The sequence below is a fragment of the Mytilus trossulus genome, chromosome 6 (assembly GCF_036588685.1).
Source record: "Mytilus trossulus isolate FHL-02 chromosome 6, PNRI_Mtr1.1.1.hap1, whole genome shotgun sequence".
In the NCBI taxonomy this organism is placed as follows: domain Eukaryota; kingdom Metazoa; phylum Mollusca; class Bivalvia; order Mytilida; family Mytilidae; genus Mytilus; species Mytilus trossulus.
This window is the reverse complement of record NC_086378.1, coordinates 61312388-61340341: the sequence shown is the minus strand read 5'-3', so window position 1 is coordinate 61340341 and position 27954 is coordinate 61312388. Positions and strand designations below refer to the sequence as shown.

At 32.2% G+C, this 27954-nt stretch overlaps 1 protein-coding gene across 4 annotated transcripts in view; it reads left to right on the top strand.

Annotated features, from left to right (window-relative positions):
• The first annotated feature begins 587 nt into the window (after nt 1–587).
• LOC134721635 (guanine nucleotide-binding protein G(s) subunit alpha-like) overlaps nt 588–27954 on the top strand; it is a 53469-nt gene continuing 26102 nt past the window's right edge. For all 4 annotated transcript variants that reach the window (XM_063584760.1, XM_063584758.1, XM_063584761.1 and 1 more), the window contains exons 1-8: nt 588–1009; nt 1114–1186; nt 1368–1422; nt 2984–3103; nt 9530–9627; nt 19347–19401; nt 26760–26833; nt 27732–27911. In XM_063584760.1, the coding sequence (XP_063440830.1) occupies nt 868–1009; nt 1114–1186; nt 1368–1422; nt 2984–3103; nt 9530–9627; nt 19347–19401; nt 26760–26833; nt 27732–27911 (797 nt within the window). In that variant the 5' untranslated portion in view covers nt 588–867. The remainder of the gene's footprint in view (nt 1010–1113; nt 1187–1367; nt 1423–2983; nt 3104–9529; nt 9628–19346; nt 19402–26759; nt 26834–27731; nt 27912–27954) is intronic.

Below are 27954 nucleotides of genomic sequence, written 5' to 3'. Positions count from 1 at the left end.
TAACAATGTTAAAAATTTCACACACTGTCATTAAAGAATAACAATGTTACAAATTTCACACACTGTCATTAAAGAATAACATTGTTACACTGTCATTTCCAAATTTCATTGTTTGAAAACTTGGTGATCACAAAAATATCCCAAACCAGTCAAGACATAGCGCAAATCATAAAAATAAAAATAAAATTAAAATTGGTTTAAACTCAAACCAGAGACACATTCAGTAGTTTATATTTTTTTATATTTATTATCATAAACCTTGAGCATAAACCCCGCCGAAAATGAAAATAATTTATCTCGAAATAATTTTTTTTTTAAATTGAGACACAATATAATATTATATATGTCTCTGTTTAAATAATACGATAAATTATTCTTTAATTTATAACTTATATATATATACGCAGCTTGGTATTATTGCTAGTAATAAAACTAAATATCCGATACCAAATTACCCATAATCAACAATATGCATAACCCCATGAATTATTCTTTGTTGGTATGCAATACACAAATTGTGTATTTCGTAAGAACATGTTTGTGATGTCATCAAGTTTTGCTATCTAATTCTAATAAACTCCCATAATGCCTTTTAACCCCACCCAACTCTTGTCAAATTGACGTATCTGTATGGTTGCCTGCTTGCTAATGTCGGCAGACGAGGAGAATTACACCAGTTTAATGTCTAAGCCAGGCATTTTAGGACTTTTAGACAAAATTGAAACCATCTATCAGTAGGTTAAATCATTCATCGATAACAATTCAGAGGATACGTGAAGGATTATCCCCGGCGTAAAGCAGGAGGGGATATTTTTTGTTGTGTGGTTGTCTACAAAAACGGGCAAAATTTCGTCGATACTGTACAGTATGGGATGTTTTAAGCCAAAGGGAGGCACGGGAGACGATCATGAAGAAGATAAACTTAGAAAACAAATTAATAAACGGATAGATGAGGAACTTAAAAAGGAGAAACAAGTATATCGAGCCACACATAGGTTGTTATTATTAGGTAAGTGGAGGTATTAGACGAATATGGTCGTCCATTTCACACCTGTTTTACCCATTTCAAAATATAGAATGGTCATGTAAAAAACTATGTTTTTCTTTTGAAAGGTGCCGGTGAATCTGGAAAATCGACGATTGTGAAACAAATGAGGATATTGCATGTGAATGGATTCTCTGCAGAGTAAGTGGAATTATTTATCTATCTGTTTCCATTAAATAAATCGGAATAAACATCACATATTATGTATGCATAAGTAACTGTCAATTTTTGTTTGGATTGAGGTTCTTTAAGGGAGATGTAATTTAATTTTGATATGAAATTTGCTTTCCAAATTGAAATAGTGTTTTATCTAATTTTACAGTGAAAGAAAAAACAAAATAGAAGATATTAAAAAGAATATTAGAGATGCAATTTTGGTGAGTATTTTTTTTCAAAACAAACATGAATTTATGACCCCCAAGTCTTCCAAGATGGCTACCAGAAAATATACTAAGTCTTCATTGACAGAATTGAAAGAATATTAGAAATGAAAACAGTTTCACCTAATAAAATTGTTTCACTTGATGAAAATACAACAACACATAAAAACTGACATCATTATTGTTACACAGACAATAATAAACAGAGTTATTTTTAGAATGTTCACTCATCTAAGTGATGATGGTGTAATTATTTCATATTTGCACCTAAATTATAAAACTATTGAAAAGATACTCACTGATAACATGGTGTTGTTGTGTTGTTAGATTATAAACTTCTGCTTGAACTCTACAATTGCAACACGGATATATGAACATGTATTTCTAAAAAATCTTGTCTTCACTAGTTCACATTATCAGTAATCTATCAAGCTCTCCATACATGTATATTTATAGAAATGCACGAATGGGTGCAAATTTATTTCATAATTATGTACAGTATGATTTAAGTACACATGATGAACTTTGGATAATATTTGATACCTCTACGGTACCAGTTTGTCTTGGTGCTATTGGGTTTGTGGGGGTAATGGCATGTTTCCCTTTGCAATACACAGAATCTTTACATGTACATGTATATGCCTAGTATTTTTTCGATACAGGACTATTTGAGTATATGTATATATACAAACAGAAGACTTCATCAATGATATCAGACTAATAAGTTGGTATGCCAGAGCCGCTTTCGTCTACACACACTACTCATCAGTGGTGCTCTAAATTTAGCAACAGATAAGAACAGAAAACTTTCAAGATATAGAAATAGCCATTATTACAATTTACATCCATTAATAATAATTGTCAAAACAAACACATATTCATATATATATATATATCAACATAAATTGCCAAATACTGAAATTTATTCTTGCTTTTGGCAGGCGGGCAGTAAATTCCTGGGGAAACATATTTCTGAAATCATATTTTTAGGTGATGCATTTGTCTGAAATTACAATGCTGAGAAAAGAGACTGAAAACATCAAGAATAAAAGCAACAATGTGATTTGAGTCAAAAAATCATGACAAGCTCTTCTGAATCACTACTCTGCAAATTCGACTACAAATATAATACAAATACAAACTTTTGAATTGAAGACAAATGGAAAAGTAATGTTCTCCTGGCTGCTACGATAATGAACTCAACCCTGTTATCAAATTTACTACATAGGGTTATGTAGATTTTTTACTACTGAATGTGTAGCTAGCCTAGCTGTTATATAGATCTAAAAAGCAGCTAGGCTAGCTATATGTTTAGTAGTAAAAAAGCTACGTAGCTGCTACGATATTGAATCAACCCAGAATCATGTAATTTAATAATGTGTAGAATGTAGTAGAAATGATAAACAGATTTCGGTTTTTGTTTGATATTTGTTTTTTTTTTTTAATTTCATTGTCAGGATAAGCATAATTTAATATACAGCATGTAGTAATCTGCATAATTGTTTACTTATTTTAACTACATGTTCACAACAAGTACTATATTTTTCATGTTTTTCAGACAATAACAGGGGCCATGGCTACACTTAATCCTCCCGTTCTTCTAGAAAATCCAGATAACCAATTTCGAGTGGACTACATGCAAGATGTTGCCAGTCAAAAAAATTTTGAATATCCCTATGTAAGTACAACATATGATTATGCAAATGTATATATAATGAATCCAACTGTGGTAGTTCAACTCACATCAGGGGACTCGGTGGCTGAGTGGTCTTAGTAGTTACTACTGTAATCACTAACCAGTCAACACTGAGGTTGTGAGTTTGGACCCCACTCCTGCCAGTGTATTGGACTCCAATCTAAATTGACTTAAGGATTGTCAGTTTTCCTATCGAAGGTCTGTGGTTTTCTCTGGACTCTACAGCTCCCTCCACAAATAAAAACTGACTGCCACGAAATAGTCTATATGCAGTGTCTAAAAGTGGCGTTCAAAAATCAAATCAAATCAAATCAACTCACATTATATTTCCATGATCAATGCCTTACTAAGGATTTCGAGGAAAACAGAACTCTGGATTTTTAACAATACAAGTTTAAAAGTTCTGTGGATTATAATATCTAAGCCAGAATTCCCTGTTCAAGTCATCTCATCAAAAAGAAATGAATTGAATTGGGAATAATTTTAACCAGATTCTTGAAATGTACGTGAAAAAAAAAATGTTGACTATTCAGCTTAAACATTTATGATGCATCTTTGGACATACCTTTTCAGAAAAGGTCCAGGGCTCTTGACTCTTCTAGATAAAATATCTATATGTGTGTTTAAATATAAAAAAATTGTCTTTCTTTTGATACTTTTGTAGGTAATCATTAACTTACAAATATAACCGTGTTATGACTTGATATTATTCTTGAGCTACATTGCACATGTACAATTTTGGTATTTTGCAATATAAATAATGTTCAGGACCAGCAAACTTTTCTTCAACTTCTGCCATGGAAAAAAAGTAATCTAGAACTCTCCTGCTGAAGTTACGTATAAAAATGACAGTACTTTCTCATTTGAATTTAAGGTATCATAAAACAAAGCCAGTTTTTATCTAGCATTTTTTAATGATGTTTGCTTGATGCAGCACCAGCCAAAAAAGACCAATTTGTTGGTTACATCAATTATTTGGCAAAAGAAGTGAAAAAAATAAAAGTTCTTTGAAAATTCCAGTTAAATAGAAGAAACACCAGGCCTCACGGGCATAACGCTTTCGAGCATGCAGGCCATTTGGTGTCATGATATCACAGTAGCATGGGTTCAATCCCGGAGAGGGAAGAACAAAAAATTTGCAAAAGCAAATTTACAGATCTAACATTGTTGGGTTGATGTTTAGACGAGTTGTATGTATATATTTATATACACCTGAGGGTATTGGAAAACACCTATGGGGTACTATTTACACATTATACAACCTGATGTTATAGTAATTGCAAAGTAGTAGCTACTAGTATCAATAATTTAGAAGCAGGGTTCAACATTAACTGCTCTTCAAGTATCGGGAACAAGTGAAAGTCATCATAGGGCAAGTTTTCAGGAAATGACTTATTTTAGAATAAATGATGATAAGATCAAGATAATCCAATTAACTTAAATAACATTGTGGTTTAACTACACTCAAATATCCTATTAGAAAATCCAGGTAATGTTAAAATGATGGTGCTAAAATGTCCTTTGATTTCCTTGCTCAATTGAACCAATGTGCCTTTTTATACGACCTCAAATTATTTTTTAGGTTCGCATTATGAATGCTATGATCTCGTCGGTGTATGTGTCATCGTCTTTTGAAGACACATTTGGACAATGTCTGTTTTCGTATAAGTAAATTTTACAAGAAGGTTTAATACCACAAAAGAAAGGGTGGGATTGGTTTTGGGGGTTATACCAATAGTTTAGGAATTATGGATCTTTGAAATTGTACCACAAGGTACAATATCCTAAAGGGAAGACTGGGATTGAGTTTAGGGGTAATTGCCCCTAACATGCAGGAATAAAGGGTAAATAAGGGGTCAAAAACAAGTGTTATTCTAGTTTCTACACAACTAGTTGTGTTAAAGTGTTCTGATGTATGGATCTCTCTAAAATTGTACTACACAGTTCAATACTTCATAGGGAAGGTTGGGATTAGCTGGGATTAATTTTGCGGGTAATTGCTCAATGGGGTCAAACATTTCTTTTTATGGGGTTCATACTTTTCTTCCAAATTTTAGTATTTTTTCAAATTTCAAATTTTTTAAGTTTCAAAGAAATCTTAAATTGCACAGTAAATTGCCAAAAAGAGTTTTAAAAATAGCAAGTATTATGCAATAGATATATTTAAGATCATTGACCACATTTATTTTGTGTCAGTAAATTATGTAAAAAATTTGATCACTATCAAAATTCAGACAGAATCAAGCTTGAATAGTGTGTCCAAATTTGCCCCAGCTGTTCAGGGTTTTACCTCTGTGGTCAAATCAGGCTGTGTTCAGCAACTATTTATAGATTTTCGATGCACTGTGACCTATGAAAATAATTGAGTGACATCCGAAACTATAAAAGGTATATCTACATTATTTATGAATTTACACTTTTAAATAATCATTATGAAAAGTGATGGGCTAAAGACTTCTTGCAATTGACTGCGAATTCCAAATATCAAAATATAGAATTGAAAATGGAAATGGTGAATGTGTTGAAGAGTCAATAACACGATCAAAGAGCAGAAAACAGCTGAAGGCCACCAATGTGTCTTCCACATTATATTGACAGCCCTTAGTAGTAATTATTATTTACAACGTAGGGGTCATTGAAGTACAAATGTATGCACTTCTCTGAATAACTTAGGAACAAAGTAAGCCAAAAAAAGCTGCATTTTGTAGATTGATTGATTGTTGATATTATATGTCCAGCATCAAATACTTTAATCTATGTAAATTCAACATGTCTTTCCTGTGAGCAAATGACAAAAAATTGTGGGTGGTATTTAATGATTAATGTTGTAAACTTCTGGCCATTTAGTGACCTCATGATGGGTCATTATAAATGGGATGAAGGTTGTCATTGATTTTGTTTGCTTTGTTCTATAGCCAAAAGTAAGACAGTTTTTCCTAGTAGGAGTTAAGTGATATTAACCCTATCGTCGCTGTTATGCAAAAACCTCGTATCTCAATTTTTTGCGGAAATCTTTTTATCGATTATTTAGGATTAAATATGTATGATCCACTGTATGCGAAAATATCTGATCTTCTAACCAATCATTAACTTGAGTTCTGACATGTGACGAAAAAGTGGAGTCGGATTGGTGAGACATTTTCTTGTGCGAAAATATCGTATCTCAAAAGAAAAACACATGGCACGGCAGCTGACATTATAACAGGTACAATTTTAGGTTCTCAAAGCTAATATAGCTTTGAAATAATGAAAAGCTTTGAAAAAACAACATAGGTGCAGAAATATTTTCTCGTCTTGGTAATTGATTGGTTAGAAGATCAGTTATTGTCGCATACAGTGGAACATACATATTTCATTCTAAAAAATCGATTAAAAGATTTCAGTTTTTACTGCCTGGTGTAAAATTATCAAAACCTTAGATACGAGGTTTTTGCATAACAGCGACGCTATATTATTTATTCATTACAAAACTTTCCAAGAAATGTTTTCGTCTTATGCAGAAGTTAAAAGCATAAGGGATAAATGTTCAAATGTGTTATGAGTATAATCAATGCATTACATACTGGAAAAAAACAACAATATCTGTTTACACCAGTTGAATTTTACATGGGCTCAATTCGGGTAAACTATGTCATATAACAATCAGTTCTTGTGACATGATAACAGAAGCATTGGGATTTAGGAAATTTACAGGAAACTGCACAAATTTGTAAGTTGTCCATCCATAGGACATTTGGAATGATTGATTGTTTGGTCAGCTAGAATTCAGACAGGAACCTTTGGAAAATATCTAATGTTGTACATGGGCAAAAAATTTGCCTTGCAAATTGCCTCCAGTAGACAGGGCATCAGGTTGTTTTATTGCACGAAGCAACAATTTCCCTTTATAGGATCCATATTTCATGTCCCCATTCTGACAGTAGTGTCGGATTGCATACATGTATTTGTGCATCCCATATGGCAAAATTAATGGGAGCCACTCTCAAGACAGTCTTGGAGAAGCTATGGCCAGATTATTCATGTTGGATACCCACAGGCCTGGTTATCATAAGACTACTAGTATATGATTGTTTTATGGTAATGATATATAATATTTCCTCAGTATTCAAATATATTTTGGGCTATGAAAAATGTTTTGTGACAATGTAAAAAAACAATGACAGAAGACTATTTGAATGGCTGACTAAAGTTTGAGAAGCTGTTCATCCTTGATAAAGAAAGATAACTGCTTGTGGTTTATAGTTGCCTTGTATCCTGCCTACATCGGCTTTGTCTGTCTAGAGCCAGGCCTAGGTCTTGAAGAATTCAGATGGCCATTATTCCGCTTTGATCAGGACTGAACTATTGTGCATATCTGAATGAACAGAAATGTTGATCAACAATGTAAATAAAAGTTGTTAGGTCAATATATTTTTTTGTTCTTCATGAATTTTGAAGTTAATGAATTTTTGGTAGATGCATGGATTAGCAATTAATTCTATTACACAATGCTCTATTTGTACCTTAATAAACCTAATTATATATATCCTAGTTTATTTCCTGAGCAGCAGCCTTGCTCTTTTAATAACTGTCCAGGAGTGAGCTCATACACTAACCTTGGTAATCCAAACTCTGTAGTTACAAAAAAAGTGCCATTATATAAATACTATTGACATGATTGACGGGACAAATGAAATAGAACCTTTTAAGGAAAACTTTTCGTAAACCTGATAATCTATAAGGAAGCAATTTAAAATATTTAATTATATATTTAGTTCTATCTTTATAAAAAGTCTTTTGATAATAATGTGATAAAATTTGTTTGATTTTCCTTTTCTTTTTGGTACACTTTCAAATGGATATTTGATTAGGGAAAAAATTCAGGAAGTGATTATAGTTTCCATAAATTTAGCATATTATATGTATTCTTCCAGAGATAGATTAACCTGTTGCTGTATACTGCTAGCTTCTCTCATTTCTTCGTTTTATTTAAGATCCGAATAATATTTTTTGTGCAAAATTTGTAAGATAAAATTGTGTTCACAACAGAATCAATGTGATTATTTAATTTCTGTAGCTAACCTAGGCAGGTATAGTTTCTGACTGCTATTTGCTGATTGATCAAAAATACAATTGATTTTTCCTCAAACAACATAGCATGTAAAGTGTACATAAAGTCTGATTGGCTGGGAAGCATTATACTGGCTACAGGTCAGACTATTTTTAGCAACAGATGGCATAATTCACTGCAGAAAATAGGCAGAGTTAGATAAATTTAGCTTGCCAGGGGACAGATAGAAAATCAGTAATGAAACTACACACTAGTGAATACACAGACTGACAGTAGGGGGTACAAGCAAGGGGATATAATTGCTTATTTTATTGATAAATAGTAATTCATGTATATATCTGGTTAATAAGGGTATCTTTGTTTACCAAACAGTCAAGATAATTGAAGGCTTGTCTTTTTAATAGATTTTTATTGATTCAATTGCAAATGGATTCAATAATGAAATGTGATAGAATTTTAAAAAGTTATGCATGCATACATATTTATTGTTGTATGTGGTTGCAAATATGCAAAGGATTAAAGCAAGATCAACTCTTGATGAAAAATGATGGGCAAAAACTTTGATGAGCTGAATTCATCAAATTTGTTTCTTCTTTTTTTTTACACATTTGTGTAATACATGTATACCTTTACCATAGTTTACTAGAAAGTTATGTAATTGGTATTTTAAAAGTGTTCGTTTTTAAAACTCACAGTTTGTCGGCTAAAAATAGTATTTAGTTCCATATTTAAACCTTTGGTGTATATTTTTATAAATCATTTTACCCTGTTTGATGAGAAGGATGAAATGTCATTGGCCTTTTCCACAAGGTCACATCCATCATTTTTCTTCATTTAATTTATTATATATTTGTGTATAGCTTAGAATAGACTCTGAGAATGAATGTTGTTTATAGTGTGAGTGTGTGATCCCTATATTTTTAAAATTTATCATTGGACTCAATTTACTAGCAGTTTGCTTATAATAGGGTGATACCTCCATGACAGTATTTTTGACCGGTTACGAAACATATTATGGTATACTGTTGTCTGTCTGGTCATCAGTTGTCAATATATTCACGACAGTGACTCAAAAAGGCTTAAACCAATTTGCATGCAATTTCCAGAGTTTTTGGGGTGTTATTCATAAAAAGGGGGATTTTCCAGTTTTCAGAAAAAAAATCCAAAATGTGTTAAGCAAAAAATCTATGATGAAATATTTTTTATCGATCAGAGCTCACTTTCCATTTGTATAAATTTTCTATTTAAGGTTTTCGATTTATGTTTTTTTTTTAACCAAAAAATGGGACACTATATGTTTAACCCATTGAATGCAATTGTGTTCATTATTTTAATATCTGTTTGTTTTTCTTTTTCAGGAATTCTATGAGCACACAGAAATTTTATGGAAAGATAAGGGTGTGCAAAACTGTTATGAAAGATCTAATGAATACCAATTAATTGATTGTGCCCAATAGTGAGTAATTAGTTTTATAGGAACATTAGTATTACCATGAGAATTTAACATTCTTCCAGCTTCAGCATCAAAGTTACCATATTTAACCCAATAAGTGTATAGACCCTGTACAATGTACCAAGAAGTGCACTTGGTTCTGTGAGAAATAATAGGGAAGATTTATTTTAATATGCTCCAATGGGGCACTTGAGGTGAAATTTGGTATTATTTTTCTGATGGTTGGAGCATGGTACATGTATTTTTAACATGTGTTTTTTGTTTGTATGGAAACAAATACATTATTACACTTTTGAACACAGTCATATAATACTATTAATTGGATAAGTGTATTTAAGGGTTTAAGACTAGATTGGGAAATGGAACTTGTAATAATTGGTACCTTTACTTGTTTTTATTATACTGAGTAACTTGAATTTAACATTACTTTGATGCATGCCTGCTATTTTCACTACAGCTCCATTTAGGATTTTCAGCAGAAATTCTTTATGATCCTGCTCTTTAACATGCTGAACGAGATTTTAATCTAATATACACTGTACTATGGTTTTGAATGAGTATTTATGTACTTAAATGCCATTTTAACCCCTTCAAATGTGTTTTGAGGTATTCTGTTTATATTATATAATGCAAGATTACAAGAACAAGTCAATATCTCTCATTAGGGGGAATCCCCTTTAAAATGGAGAAGTTTACCGGTTTGACATTCTTTAGCAGATTTCACCTTCAGTCTTTCCTTAATATGTCATTTGCAGAATTCTTGTCAGAATAAAAATGAATGGTTCGTTGGAAGTATGTCATTAATTGAAAGAAGTTTTCTGATTTATGATTGTGTTTATTGAATAAACCTTGAACTAAAATGCCCAGAAATGTGAAAACATATTTATTGTTCAAAAACAGTTCTTCACCGCACTTTTTTTTAACACCTTAAAAATGTAATAAGACTACAAATCTAATTATTAAAACAACATAAATACAGGATTTGAAAAAGCAGCTAGAAAGTACATTTTTATAAAACTCTTGGAAAACTGCAAAAATTAAAAGCAAGTAAAGCTTTTGCTAAATAAATTGAATTGTACTGCAGTATGTGTTTACTGTCATTGTACTTATTTCCGCGGTGTATTTGTTTTCACAAATTTCACGGTTGGTTTATTATCGCGAAAATAAATACACAAATCTAAATCAAACCTTTCACCTGAAAAGCAATAATTATAAAATCGGGAACATAAATACCTGCAAACGTGTTTGAAATACACAATCCTCAAAAATAAGTACCCGCAAAAAAAAGTACAAGTGCAGTATTTGAAAGGGACTAAATAGTCTTAAATCAGTCTCTAGTGGACATTTACATTTTAAGGGGTAAAAAAATGAATTTGATCTTTCTAGATCTGCTGTTTAAAGTGTCTTCTTTTTTTTCCCTGTCCTGAGTCCTTTTCTTCATCCTGATCCTCTGAATTTTTCTTTCCTTTCTTTTCGGGTAGGTTTTTTTTTGGGGGGGATACCTTTTTCTGGAACTTGGATTGAATAGATAAATTTGCTGGAATTCAGAGATACTGTGAATTCATAATTGTTCCTTGGATACTAATTTTTCCAGGAATTCATGGGTACAGGTGAACCACAAAATTAAATGTTCAAAGAATATCAAATTTTCTATAGGCTTGTATGGAGACTTTGGCAAAACCACGGAATATCCACAAACATGTATAAAGAGTTACCTTTATCCACGAAAATTGGTACCTGCAAAAATAAATGAATCCACAGTAACCAGTTTAATAGTCTGGATCAGCATGACCATGGATTTATGATTTGATGATACAGGAACAGACATTTTATTTTCACAGGAATTTAGGATGAGACCAGCTTCTCAGTAACCACCCTCTCTTTTCCCCCCTTTTATTCTCCCCTTTTCTCCCTGTTCCCTTCTTAACTCCCCCCTCAATATTTGATTAGCAACAACCAATGCTTCTCATGCTCTTTATTGACCTGATGTTATTTCATTAAGTTTGAATGTATATTTTTACTTTGAAAATTGTAAGGTAACAGACTTTGTATTTAAAAATCTTCTTCAAAGTTTAAATTTAGCTTGTCCTGATTTTAAAATAATTAATAGACACTTGTAAAGTATGTATAATTGATTTGCTATGGTTTTTACCTTGGGGGGGAAACTAGGTCAGATTTATTGTTAATCAATATACAGTAATTGGGTCAAGTCATTAATATTTTTGTTAAATAGAAGGTTATTTTGATAGTTTGAAATAATAGGGTCATAGTAAGGGGGTCGATGTTAGATTTTTCTGGTGGTGTCACTGTACTTACTCCAAAACTAAACAATGCATACGAGCGAACTATTTGTAAATTATAGTAATAAGTTTACAGTGGAAACTTAAAAATAGTACATGTATTAAAAACTTAGAATTTTCTTGTATTTGTTAACAAAATTGGTAAGGTATATATCCTTAGTGAATTCTTATACATGTACATGTAGCACAAATCAGATAAAAAATATGCAATTTGCATTTGAATACTTTGCAATTATATTTTACTTTAAATATTTTTTATACCAACTGATAAATCAAGTAAAAAGAAAATGTTATGGATCAATTTTGATACTGGTAATCCCTTATACAATGATCTCCATATATTATGTAGAGAGGTATATGTAATAAGGTATACATACATATTGGTTCAATTGAAACCAACATTTTTAACTTTTTCAAACTTTTTTCAAATTTTCTGCCTCACTTTTCTATGCATTTTGAATAAGTTTTTTTTTATAATTCCTAAATTTGACAGTACTAATCAGAAGGATCATAAGTACTAGGTAGGTACTAGCTCCTCAGAAGGGTATAAGTATGGTGACTGTACCAGGTACTACATGAATGGAAGACCTGCAAATACAAAAATACATGCAGATATATGAATAAACATTTGGTCTTAACAATAAAGGGACCGATTGAATATAATTGTACATGAATCTTAAGATTGGCTTGATACAGGAAAAGCTCTAAATTACTCTATGTGGGTCTCATTGTGGTCTAAGCATGATGCGGGATTGCCAATTTTTTTAAGCGTGACACTTGAAAGTCAAATTATTGTGTCATGAATAAGGGAAATGAGGTATAGCTGGACCTGGGAAATGACAAAAAAATGAGATTTGCTTACATACAAAGTGTAAGCGGGATACGGGAATCTGACAAAACAGTAAGCGTGATCCGGGATCAGCACCCCCCAATGAGACCCCCTCTATATGCAGACTTTTTTTGAGTGTTAGTTTCTTTCTTGCTGCATTAAAGACCTGTCAGTGACCTTGGGCTTTTCTTTATTTGAGGGGAGTTGACACATTCACCATGTCCATTCTTAAATCTATTTCAAAGATCTGTTACCAACTTAGAATGCTCAAATGTAAAAAATAATGAAGATAAGACTAGAATAAACAACTGATGATGAGGTGTCTGATTCTCAGTCTACATGAGGATTTTTTTTGGCTTAAACTTCTAAATTTTAATGTTAAAATACATTTTCCAGAAATGGTCAAATAATTTCTTTTATTTTGATCCTTATCTTTTTATGTTTTAATGGGGAAAACCTGTAAGAATTTGGCCTTTGGTTAAAGAATGATTTTGAAATGCCATATTTACATAATATAGAGTAAAATATTCTAATTAATACAGTGATCTGGATATAAGACATATATACAGTGAACAAGATAATTACACTAGTACATTTCGTAAGTTGTCATGTACATGCACTTAGGTGCTGCCTGTTCTACGGTCATTCAACTTCTAACTGAAAAACGAAAGCCGAGATTAATATAAAATAATATTTGGCAGGTCTGATTTGAAATCCCACTTATGACATAGGAAATCTAACACCTTTTCTATATACCTGTGTAAAGGCATTTAATACACATAATCAATCAGGAGATCTAAGCCCACTCTCAGAGATTACAAAAGTCAGCTATTTTTAGCACCCCTTTTATCTGATCTTGTCCAAAAATAGCTCATTATTGACACAGTTTAAAAGCTTTAGTACATACACAATCCAGGGCTAGAAAATTGCTTCCCTATGTGAATAATGGGGCCCTGCAATGGGGAGATCTCAGTCTACGTGCAGCGACTTCTTGGTTCAATACCCTGGAGGAATTTGTTAAAATCAATAAACCCAATAAATATGAAATAAGTATGTGGTATTTTTAGCCTGGATAATGTCTATTAATGATTTGTTCACCTCTTATGCAAGTTTTAACTTGTTAAGCTTTAATGTATTTTCTCCAACTTTATTATTATAAAACTTAATAATTTTATACAGAATATTAATTTCCAATCATTCTTTCAAAACTACCACATCAATTCCACATATATCCAGTCTTTTCTTGTTTCATTGGATGACATGCCATAGAATGGTGCTTGAGGTTTGGATAGGGGACTGTTCATTTCTTGACATAAACTTCTGAGGCCAATTTTATCTATTCATTGTATTTTTTCACTTAATAATTGTATCTTCTGTTAACCCCCATCCAGACCAAGTGTTCTCTTTCCCATGGCATAATCAAACAGAAACACGAAGAATATGGATATTTGAAGCATAATCTTCATGTAGATTTTAGAATAATTTTTTTTTCCAATTTTTTCTCTTTTTTCTCAAATTTATCACATACGAGTAATCTTTTTTAGCAATATTGGGAGGGTAGTTTTCAGGATTGAAGGAAAACATTCATAAATGATTAATTATCCATGTAAATAATTCTATTTCAAGAAAACTATAAAAAGTTATAAGTGTTGTAATGCCATGTCTACTATATTCAAAAGACTTGGTCAATTAAAATATTTTTTTTCATGAAACTTGCATAATAAAATCATCATAAAAAAAACTGAATAATAAATTTAATTTATGATTCACAAACCATAATTAACAATAAATTTATAAAATGAACTCCCATTTCCAATGTATATACAATGTATATTATTATATCATAAACAGTAATAAGAAAATATTCTTATTTTTAGAATGAAGAAAGAGAGTCCTTGACAAAAAGTTTTTAATTGTGTATTTACCAAACAAATCTATTCCTATATTTAATAGATTGTACATATCAATTAATAAGGATGTGAATTATTGATACAAGTCAAACATATCAATTAAATTGAGCACTTTCAATAACTTGTACCAGGATGTTATGATTTATGGCAATAAAAAAAGATTAAAAGCAGTGTTCTAAATTTAGGTCAGTCTGTAAGCTTTCTAATTAATGAATGGACTGTCAATTTTATGAAAAATATAATGAATAGGCAATAAGTAAAAAAAAAACCAGGGTTTGATAAAATAATATTAAATAAAAATAATTTGTAAAATTTCCCAAGATTTATTGTCCTTCACTGTGTCTCTTAATTTTTTATTTCATTTTTTTTAACTTTAATAATACTGCCACTCTGTATTGTTTGATAGTATACTGGAGCATCCATGTTTGTAAGTTACTATTAAATTTTTAAATATTGAAATACTAGTACTTATTCAATAGTAAAAAAAAAGTCTGATCTGTAAAATTCAACTTGAAACTGTTTGTTTATTTTCTTGTCTCTAAATCAAAACTAGCGTGATTTATTCCTTAGGAATTTGTAACAATTACTCAATAAAATCATTAAAATTTTAAACTGTTACATTTTGTAAATCAAATTCTGTTAATCAAAATCAAAATCCAATCAAATTTTAACCTTTTTACTTGGAACTAGTTCTAAATATCATGTTTAATACTCATGCTGTGCCAAAGTGCCTATATATTTTGGTTTATGTGGTGACATGACTGACTTGAACAGTTTTAAACAGATAGCCCATTCAACTTCTAACATCTTTAAAAAAAATTAGCAGAAATAGCTTAAAAAAATTTGAAGAACTTTGGAGTAATCCGTGGAGTAGATAGTAGCATTGCCAAATAATTTATGAACATGTGTACAAATACATAATTCAATTCAAAATTACAAAGGAGGCAGGTCAAAAGTCAACAGTTTTGATTTATATCAGTCTGTCATCAGTGTCATAAGTAATATCATGAAATATATTGCTTTAAATACATGTACATGTATGTTGTCGGAGGGTTTGGAATACATTGTATAAGTTAATACAAATGTATTTCTTCTGCAAAGTGTTAATACAAGGATATAATTCAGTGGCAATGTATGAAATGATCCTGTGGCAATTAATTTCCAAAGATGATTTAATATTTTTGCATTGGATTTGTTGTTATCAGTTTATTTCTTCTTCACACAAGATTGAGGTAAGCGATGTGTTTATGTGGGCGTAGTAGAATCCCCTCAACACAATTATATATGACAGTACAGGTGAAGACTTGTTAGATTTCCCTTTCATCAATGTATCTGATAAAACCGAGGATAAAATCAGGCATCCTACATTAGGGGAATGCATTATTTTAACATCACGCTTGTTATTTTGTTGTCAACATATGCAATTGTATTTTTAGAAATTTCAACAATTAATTTGGTACGTGTGAGTTCACAATTGGATTTATTATGTGGCTGAGGCTGATTCTCCTGTCCTTTTTCTTGTAGTTTAATTTTATGCCCCTTCCGTAGCGGAGGGGGGCATGAAGTTTTACCCTTGTTTGATTTGTGACACATACAGAAAACAAACACCAACAATTTTCTGCTATTGAAACATTTTATGAACCGGTGAAAATGCATTTAAATTTTTGAAAAAAAAGGGTCTTTTAGTACACTATTTATTCTGCAATAAAGACATTTATTTTAAACTTTGTAAAGATCTCTAGAACTTTAATATTAGATAATTAATAAAAGGTTATATTCACAGCTCTAGGAAATATTCCTCAACCCTACATTTTTAATTACCTTCAGATTTAAGTTGATATGAAATAAGGAAAATTCATGAATACAGGTTACATAAAACACCAAATCATTTTCAATAGCAGGTTTTCTTTTTACTCAACAGAATTATTTTTATCTGTAATGGAACAAAATGAAATTTTAAATAAAAAAATGTAGTCAATTCATAGTAATTAACTTTGGACAGTTTGTCCAATCAACCCTACATGTGCCTGTGCATTTTCCTAAAACAATACAGGGGTCTCATTGGGGGGTTCTGATCCAGGATCCTGCTCTCTGTTTTGTCACATTCCCGTATCCTGCTTACACTATGTATGTAAGCAATTCTCATTTTTTTGTCATTTCCTGGGTCCATCAAGGCCCCATTTCCCGTTGTCATGACACAGTAATTTGACTTTCACGTTTCATGCATACAAAAAAATCGCCAATCCCGCGTCACGCTTAGATCCCAATGAGACCCACAATACAATTTATTTTGTTCATCCTGTAATCTGGCACATTTTATTGACATCATTAAAGTTAAGGGAACACCCCTTTAGGACAAAGAATCAGGAGTTCTAAGAATTATTGTCATCCGTATGTAGAATTTGAATTGGTCTAGGAAGTTCTTTTGTCCGTGTTGAATTTGATTGGACTATTTTCCTCTCTACTTTTTGTTTGTACATGGAATAAGATGAAATGGGAAGGATTGCACACTAAAATAATTAGTTTCATCCTGCTTCAAGTAAATATAAAGTTCATCAGGGAACCTTGCTGTAATTGGTTATAATTTATTACATCTATTGAGGAATTTAGTATTAAGTTTTCAGTAAAATATTGAATAGCTTGTCAGAACTCTTTGATTTTAAGTTTAAGCTGTACAGTATAGACATTTTATTCGTTGTTTGAGAACGTAAATTTAAATTCTTCTATTTTATCCTGATATCTATGAGGAGTTTATTTTTCTTTTATCTATACTCATTTATTGAACTCATGAGTAATATAATACCCCTCTACTGAACTTAGACTGCCTCTATCATTTGTATATAAAAGTACACCACAGAATTTGTCGTTTTTTTTGCTAGTTTAGACTTGATAAAGCAAAGTATATTGTACTGAATGTAAAAATGGATAAATAAAAAGATTTAGTATAACAAATGTTAATGTGATTCCATTCAACACTTTAATATAGCTCAGACATAAGTAGGAATTTATAGAATATTACATTTTATACTCTATTGGCTTTGTGGGATTTTACAAATATTGCGACACTTAATTTCACATTGAACAAAGAATATCCTATATAAATATTGATGTGTTCTATTTAAATCTCTATGTGTGCATAGATTATGGCTTACTTGCTATAAATTATTCACTGTGTTACTATTAATAGAAACATACTGAGTCATCCCAGCCATATCTAGTTACAAAAGCTAACACAGGTCATGGCAAATAACTTGGTTTGTAGGGCCTCTGCCAAGGGGGCACTCTTTATTTCTGATTCAACCCTGTGGGTCTCCTCTTTATTTTGTGACATCTTAAGATCATTTACACATATAATATTTTAGATTTTATGACAGTTGAGTATGTGCTGTTGTAGTCATTAATGAAAGCCAGGTACAGATGAACCCCTTCAGTGCTTATATCCACTGTCTGGTTCCAGCAGCTTGGAATAATCCAGTTTTTCTGACCTCAAATATTTTTTCTCCAATATCTAGGTCATTTGGGGAAGTATTAAAGATTCAGTAACAAGCCAAATTGGAATTGATCACTTGAGTTTTACCCAGTTGGATTAAAACAATAGACCACCCTTCATTTATAATAGGGTCATTTTCTAAAAGTGAACATTTCATTTATTTTGGATGGCTAATAATTATAAGTTCTAAAACAAGACCTAAAACAAGTTTATACTGATGATTATTGTAAACATAAGAATATGTTAGGTTAGTTAAGCTTTTACATAAGGGAATAGAACAACAGCTGTGTCATTTATTTATGAGATGAGCTATTTTTAGAGTGTGTTGATGTAGTAGTTACAATATTAGTGTTTTCCTTTTCACCTGGCCAAAGGCCATCATACCCACTCTCTGTTCTACCAAAAGGGGTACACAAGAGGGTTCAGGGTTGATGTTGGAAAGGAAGACATTTGTAAAGATAATAGATTCATACTTTATTAAACAGCACTTTAACACCCATAGTAACAATAGTAATGTATATGAAAAGATGTAGAGGGAAAGGCAGGGGAGTGGGGAAAAATATTTAATCTGTATCCAATGACTGAGGTATTTTAAGAGTTTGTACCATGTTTTTCGATGTTATTGAAATGAAATTTAAGGGTTTTTTTTAGGGGGGGGGGGGGGGGGGGGGGGGGGAGGGATTTAAAAGGTAGGATGGAAGGTTGTCTCAAATTACTATTTTACAATTGTCTCTTGCAATAAACTCACTCAAAAGTATACAGCAAATCATTTAGAACATTTGATTTAAAAAAAGAAAGAAAAAATTGACTTAAGAAATATACTTGAGTGTCCCTATATTGATTGAGTAGTTATATATGCATTTATAGATATGACAATATGAATCTAGTTGAGGGAGGTTATTTACATGTACATCCACTCAAATGTCAACATACAACATATATATTATGGAAAAACCTAGTTTTTGTTTTACCTTATAAATCTATTTATAGCTCAATTTGCCAGGAGCTGAAAGAAGATATATGATACAGTTGAATGTATTTTTCAGAGGGGTACATCATATCTTACAACATTTGAGCTCATTTGATAGAATCTTGCGTATGGTTTACTTTATATAGTTTTGACCTTATGGGCATCCACGTCCTTGTATGATTTAAGGTTGACAAACTAATAAAGAATTTTTGTCTCTTTACAGCTTTTTAGACAGAGTTCATATAGTGAAACAACCAGATTACACTCCAACAGAACAGGTGAGTTACTGTAGAAACTGGCTATAAAGTGACAGTAAAACCTCAACCTTTCTCATCTTCAGACGGGGCTATCGTATGTATGCGTTTTGACCTTGTCACCACCATTTGATCTGAATTGTTGATAGAAAATTATGGTTCCAGTCAATGTTGCAATTATAAACTTTGTCACCTTGATAGATCATACAGCCTAAACTGTTTGATTGAACTTAAGTATACATGTACTAAATAATAACAACTTCCGAGGTGAAAAACAATAAAATCTGGTAGTTTGTCACTGAGACTTTCAGTAAAGGAGTCTCTGAGACAGCTTTTACTTGTGTCTAGTGTATACACATGTGTATGGATTTGGTTCATGAGTTTATACAACTGCAGGGCTGTCAAGTTTTCATGAAGCAAATGCGTGAGATTTGGCAAAAATTGTAAAGATCAAAAAGAAAAATACAATAGACCAAAGGAAAATGCTGCTAAATAAGCATTAAATGTGTGAGTCTCACATAAAATGTGTGCGACTTGGCAGTGCTGCAAAAACTATCTATCATTTATTTTATGAACTCAGCAACAATTATAAGGTATTTCACTGTAAATTTCACATCATCAAAGATGACCAACCTTGCAGTTCTATAAGCAGGCCCGTAGCCAGGAATTTCAAAAGGGGGGTTCGTTTGACTCACAAACTCGACTTTAACAGTCACAATTCGAACAGAACATTGACTTTAACAGTGCTTATTTGTTTTCAAGGGGGGGGTTCGTCCGAACCCCCCGAACCCCCCCTGGCTACGGGTATGATAAGGGCTCATTACTTCTACCCATTTGCATTTAAACGAATGTTGTCAAATACTAGTCTTCTGAAATTCCTGCTTTCATTCTAATATTTACTATGAGCACAGGTTCTTTATTTTGAACTGATCTAGCACAAAATTTGAGGTGATTTAAATTTCTGAAAAATAAGCTAAGTACATTGACAAGTACCAGCAGATTTTAGTCATACCTGAATATACTTCAATTTATTAATACATATTTCGTATGTTAAATATTTCAAAATGTTGAATATAATGTTTTGTTGAAATCTTGCATGCATGTAGTTATGAAGCAAAATAATTTAATGAACTCACAATAAAAACCGAACCATATGGGATAACATATCAGGGTGGTTTTAAGTAGATTTATCTTTTTAATCAGCATTAATTTAATTTAAATGATAGAATATAGTAAGTTGTATAATTGTGCTTTCATTGATTCATTCTAAAAATAAGTTATGTTCTGATTTGTATACATTATATTTTGCATGATTATACGGTTTTTGGTTAAAATATGAATGTTGTACATGTATTAATGAAAATGGTCCACCAAGTTTGTGTTTCATCAGCTTATTCTTATACTGTGTACTGATAATTCATAATTTGTATGCCTCCCTCAACCCCCACCCCCTGTGATGGGGGCATTAAGTGTTGCCCTTTTCTGTACGTATGTACGTATCAAAACTGGTGTCTTAACTTTATACCACTTTATAACATTATATGACATCCTATGTGTTCGATGTACACATTCTCTATTTAACTTTTGTTGACTCTACAAGAGGATATGTTCAAAAATATAAAAATAAATCAGATGTGGAAATTTTTATTGTATTATTTAAAACAGTATTTCCTTACATAACAATATTTATTAATTTCTATAATTTTTGGTCAATTACTGTAACAATAAATGAACGCACATTTTTTTTGAATTTATAGTAAGTAATGAATTATTTAACAACCACTGATTAGCCACTGTTTTAAAAGCTTTAAGTGTATGGGGAATATTATGATGTTGGAAAATTGAATTAACCAAGAGTATTAAAGAAAATGAGCATTGAAAGTACTTGACCATTGAATACCTGTTTTAGCCACTAATAATATCCCATTTAGTAATATATAAAGTAAATATTGTGTCCTTACACCCGATTATAAATGATTTAATCACTGAAGAACCAACATGGCAGAGTATACTGTGTAAACATTCAAAATTAGTATTTAAATTACTTGATTTAAATAACGCATGTACATATATATAATATTTAACAGCTCAAACACTACATTTATACCCCCTGCAAACTTTTTTTTGTAGGTGGGGGTATTATGGAATGAGCCTTTTTATATCCTCTTCTTTAATTTTTGCATAGTTTTATATACTTCAATTTTGTAGAATAATTATGAATTGGTCATAAAATGAAACTTTAGCAGATTTTCCAATGGTCGCTTCTTAGTTGTTGTTGACCCTTTCAACCATTTGCCACTTTTGAAGTGGAGTTTCATAAGTTTTGCAGTTATTGTATACCCATGAGACTGTAAGTGCAATGTTTGGTCCAAGTATGCACATTTGTGGAAAGTTAAGCATTATTAAGTCCCTTTTATGCATATCTGGTTACAATGCCTTTTCCCATGCACTCTCACCAAGATCTTATACTATTGTTAATAAACACAACAAAGGCATGCATTTGCAGTTGATATATCTGTTTTAGCTGCCGTTTGCAGTTCTGCAAATAGCTGTGAAATAATGAAATCTAGACAGCTTGCATGAGCAGCTTGTGCAACCTGATGCACATGCTTACATATTTACCAAACACATGCAAAAAAAGAATGTCATTCAAAAGTAAGGTCAATTATGTCATCCAGTCAATAGTTCAAATCATTAACATATCTGCAGGACTTTTGTTTTCACCTTAGGATATAGAGAAAATTGTATGTTAGTTTGCAAGTAGTGGGGTCTCGTTGGTGGATCTAATCCTGGTTTCTGATTATACTTTTGTCAGAATCGTATATCCTACTTATGGTTGCAATAAAAAGGCCTTTTAATTTCCTTTTTTATGCCCCAACTTATATGCTCCACCTATGATAGTAGAGGGGCATTATGTTTTCTGGTCTGTGGGTCCGTCCGTCTGTTCGTTCTTTTGTTCGTTTGTCTGTTCGCCGTGCTTCAGGTTAAAGGTTTTGGTCAAATTAGTTTTTGATGGAGTTGAAGTTCAATCAATTTTAAACTTTAGTATACATGTTCCCCATGGTATGATCTTTCTAATTTTAATGCCAAATTAAAGTTTTCACTCCAATTACACAGTCCACTGAACATAGAAAATGATAGTGTGAAGTTCAGGTTAAAGTTTTTGGTCAAGGTAGTTTTTGATGAAGTTTAAGTCCAATCACCTTGAAACTTGGTAGATCAGTTTCCTATGATATGATCTTTCTAATTTAAATGCCAAATTGAAGTTTTGACCCCAATTCCACGGTCCACTGAACATGGAAAATGATAGTGCGAGTGGGGCATCCATGTACTATAGACACATTCTTGTTTAAGCTAAATGACTTTCACAAGTTACACTTAGACCCCAATGAGACCCCACTTTTAAGTGCATGGGTATATTTTTTGTATGTTTACAAAAGGGACCTCATTGTCTGAGTGGTCTTAGTAGTTACAACTGTAATCGCTAGCCAGTCAGTCTTAGTAGTTACTACTGTAATCACTAGCCAGTCGGTCTTAGTAGTTACTACTGTAATCACTAGCCAGTCGGTCTTAGTAGTTCCTACTGTAATCACTAGCCAGTCGTTCTTAGTAGTTACTACTGTAATCACTAGCCAGTTGGTCTTAGTAGTTCCTACTGTAATCACTAGCCAGTTGGTCTTAGTAGTTACTACTGTAATCACTAGCCAGTTGGTCTTAGTAGTTACTACTGTAATCACTAGCCAGTTGGTCTTAGTAGTTACTACTGTAATCACTAGCCAGTCAGTCTTAGTAGTTACTACTGTAATCACTAGCCAGTGGGTCTTAGTAGTTACTACTGTAATCACTAGCCAGTCAGTCTTAGTAGTTACTACTGTAATCACTAGCCAGTGGGTCTTAGTAGTTACTACTGTAATCACTAGCCAGTGGGTCTTAGTAGTTACTACTGTAATCACTAGCCAGTGGGTCTTAGTAGTTACTACTGTAATCACTAGCCAGTCGGTCTTAGTAGTTACTACTGTAATCACTAGCCAGTGGGTCTTAGTAGTTACTACTGTAATCACTAGCCAGTCAGTCTTAGTAGTTACTACTGTAATCACTAGCCAGTGGGTCTTAGTAGTTACTACTGTAATCACTAGCCAGTGGGTCTTAGTAGTTACTACTGTAATCACTAGCCAGTCAGTCTTAGTAGTTACTACTGTAATCACTAGCCAGTCAGTCTTAGTAGTTCCTACTGTAATCACTAGCCAGTCGTTCTTAGTAGTTCCTACTGTAATCACTAGCCAGTCGGTCTTAGTAGTTCCTACTGTAATCACTAGCCAGTCGTTCTTAGTAGTTACTACTGTAATCACTAGCCAGTCGGTCTTAGTAGTTACTACTGTAATCACTAGCCAGTCGATCTTAGTAGTTACTACTGTAATCACTAGCCAGTCGGTCTTAGTAGTTACTACTGTAATCACTAGCCAGTCGTTCTTAGTAGTTACTACTGTAATCACTAGCCAGTCAGTCTTAGTAGTTACTACTGTAATCACTAGCCAGTGGGTCTTAGTAGTTACTACTGTAATCACTAGCCAGTGGGTCTTAGTAGTTACTACTGTAATCACTAGCCAGTGGGTCTTAGTAGTTACTACTGTAATCACTAGCCAGTCAGTCTTAGTAGTTACTACTGTAATCACTAGCCAGTGGGTCTTAGTAGTTACTACTGTAATCACTAGCCAGTGGGTCTTAGTAGTTACTACTGTAATCACTAGCCAGTGGGTCTTAGTAGTTACTACTGTAATCACTAGCCAGTCAGTCTTAGTAGTTACTACTGTAATCACTAGCCAGTCAGTCTTAGTAGTTACTACTGTAATCACTAGCCAGTGGGTCTTAGTAGTTACTACTGTAATCACTAGCCAGTCAGTCTTAGTAGTTACTACTGTAATCACTAGCCAGTCAGTCTTAGTAGTTACTACTGTAATCACTAGCCAGTGGGTCTTAGTAGTTACTACTGTAATCACTAGCCAGTCAGTCTTAGTAGTTACTACTGTAATCACTAGCCAGTGGGTCTTAGTAGTTACTACTGTAATCACTAGCCAGTCAGTCTTAGTAGTTACTACTGTAATCACTAGCCAGTGGGTCTTAGTAGTTACTACTGTAATCACTAGCCAGTGGGTCTTAGTAGTTACTACTGTAATCACTAGCCAGTCAGTCTTAGTAGTTACTACTGTAATCACTAGCCAGTGGGTCTTAGTAGTTACTACTGTAATCACTAGCCAGTGGGTCTTAGTAGTTACTACTGTAATCGGGTCTTAGTAGTTACTACTGTAATCACTAGCCAGTCAACAATGATGTTGTGAGTTTGAACCTGATGCTCCAATGGATGCACTTATACTCCAATCTAGCCGAGTAATTGACTATATCAAAAGTCTACAAACATGATAGCAAAACAATTGTTGGTAATGATAATCAGGAACACAGATTCTGTATATTCTGTCATAGTTTTTGCCAGTAATACCATGTAATATTTTGTCTTAAAAAATATTCAAGAGTGAAACATTCATTTATTAGGGCCTAAGGTTACATTCTTAAATCGTGTTGTATTAAAGGATTTAGTGAAAGTTCAAATTGTTTTGAAGTTCTCAATGCACAGCTGCATATTTTCAACCTATTAATGACCATTTATTTAATATGGCATTCAAATATAAGGTCAGAGACCCTTATTCTTTTCAATAGTGCCCTCAAGAATTTTAACATGGAAAATGTATGGTTTACTTTTATTAATTGTTATTTAGATGGAGAGTTGTCTCATTGGTACTCACACCACATTTTCCTATATCTATTGTATTAAAGCTTTGGTACTTATCATTCAGACTTATGAATTGATCTTTTGACCTTTCATCAAGAAAAAAACACTTTACAAAAAATAATTCATTAGACAGTCCAGAGACTTGCACCTTCAGAGAGATAGTACAGCATTTAATCCAACACCCCATTCTTTAACTAAATAACTTAATAAATCTAGAAGGCTTTTAATTTTAAAATGGCTACTTATAATAGTTATGGGGGGTTCAGTGGGGATGAAATTATTCATTATAAAAAGTTCAAAATGTTTGATCATATAAGATGTTGACAGAAAGTCATGCTCTGTTTTGTGTATTAATATTGTTTTGTACAAGATCTGTGCAGTAATATTGATACCGTCTGAGAATTTCATTTAAATTTCTTTATCAATGAACTTGAACCTAGATTAAGGTGAATTAGATCATGGAAAATTATATAGACACATTTAAATCTTTTATATACCATTTGTAAATGCACATGTATAATGTATGGCTTGCCAAGTTTTGGAATTAATACTATTAGTCTAGGTATAATGTGTAAGACTCAAAACTCCAGTGTATAGCATGGTTAAAACTGGTAGAATATGACTTGCATTACTTTTTGACACCTTTTAATCAGTTTTAAAGTATTCATCTTTACCTATCTTTGTTTGATCTAGTCACAACTTTTATAGCCCCTGGGAGATTTAGAGCTAAATGCCATATTGAATTGGTACTTGTCTGTTGTTAAAGATGGTTGGTTGACTTCTAGACTTTTTGTGTCGATAGGTTGCTGTCTTATTAAATTTTGTCTTCATGTCTGTATTTTTGGCACAACTATAGTCTGTCTAGCCTAAGAGTTTCTGTTATTAGCCTTGGAAGAATGGCTGTTATTTCCCAATTATGTTATAAATGGATATATAATTAATACATAACTGGACAAAAGTCATTGGGTAAAAAATTTACAACAGGCCATTGATATGATGAAAAGATAAAAAGTGATTGACTATAACACTGACAGAAATGCTTGAATGTACTCTTATAGTTTTTTAAAGAGGTCTAATTTCTGTGTTGATGATCATGATGATGCATAAAAGTATCAAGGTTTCAGTTTCTGTCTTAAACCAAATAAATCACTTGAAGTCAATGGAAAAACATCTCTTATATTCCCTTCAAGCAGAACTGTATGTTCAAGAGCATTCACTGTCTATACCTGTCCTAAGAAAGAGCAGTTCGTGATTTTCTGCGTATAGATATTATCAAATATCAACCGCTTGACATAATGTGAATCTTTTTGGCTAATTGCTGCACTCATTTACGAAAAAGTTTCACATTGTGGAAGGCAGCTAGTATTTTATGATATCAATGTGTAGAAACCCCAGTAATCTATACATACAACTATCTATGAACGAAGGAATAACAAGTCAAGGAACCAGATCATGGACAGAAGTTTGTTGTACCACTTTTGAGTCACATTGTTATACTTTCAAATTCATTATGATACATATGTTTTGTCTGTTGAACACATGAATTTGTTTGTGTTAATTTCCGAATGTTATCAAGACTTTCATTTTTCATTTGCAGGATATATTACGGTGTAGAGTATTAACGTCAGGAATCTTTGAAACAAAATTTCAAGTGGAAAAAGTTAATTTTCAGTAAGTGACTTTATATATTAGTTAGGAAATTCATATTTAGGTTAGACTCAGCTAGCTACGAACAAAAAGAAAATTGGTTAATCCTAAAATATTTGAGGTACACAAAGTAACTATATACTTTTGAAGAGAAATAATGTACTATATGTAAAAAAAGAAGATGTGGTATGATTGCCAATGAGACAACTGTCCACAAAGACCAAAATGACACAGACATTGATAACTATATGTCACTGTACGGCCTTCAACAATGAGCAAAGCCCATACCGCATTGTCAGCTATAAAAGGCCCTGATAAGACAATGTAAAATAATTCAAACGAGAAAACTTACGGCCTTATCTATGTTTTTTAAACAAAGGTTCAAGAAATTCAGCTGATTGCACCAACCACTGACCAAATGTAAAAACAAAACCCAATGAAACAGAACAGCATATGACTTAGGTCAAAGTTAGAAGAGATATATACTTTCACCTTACTTTACTAACAGGTCAAATGTAATTGAAGCATACCTTGCAAAAAATATATGATGCAGAAACAACTAGCAAAGTACTTGTTCTTTCATGATACCAATTATAGAGAATAATACATGGTAAATTCTGTATTAAATGTCGTATCATCCCAAGATACCAATATCACCAGGAGAGCCTAATGTATAAGTTAAACACATAAAAAAAGAAAGATCTTTATTTGGGGATAAAAGTCTTTGTTCCCATCACTGGAAAAAACTACTGTAAAATATGAAATAGATTATTTTTGTTTTGTATTAAGCAGCATCCATGATAGACCATTGATTCATTGTTATTTACTTAATGTCCAGTGGCAAATATTTCTTGTTAATTAGTGATGATCATCTATTTTGGCATTGGTTCATTTTAAATAATGATTCAATTTTTTTTTACAGTATGTTTGATGTAGGAGGCCAGAGAGATGAAAGAAGAAAATGGATTCAGTGTTTTAACGATGTTACAGCTATCATTTTTGTCACAGCCTGCAGTAGTTATAACCTTGTTTTAAGAGAGGATGCTACTACAAATAGACTCAGAGAGTCATTAAACCTTTTCCAAAGTATTTGGAATAACAGGTAGATACAATGTTTGTTGTATGTCTCAAATTTGGTTTCTGTT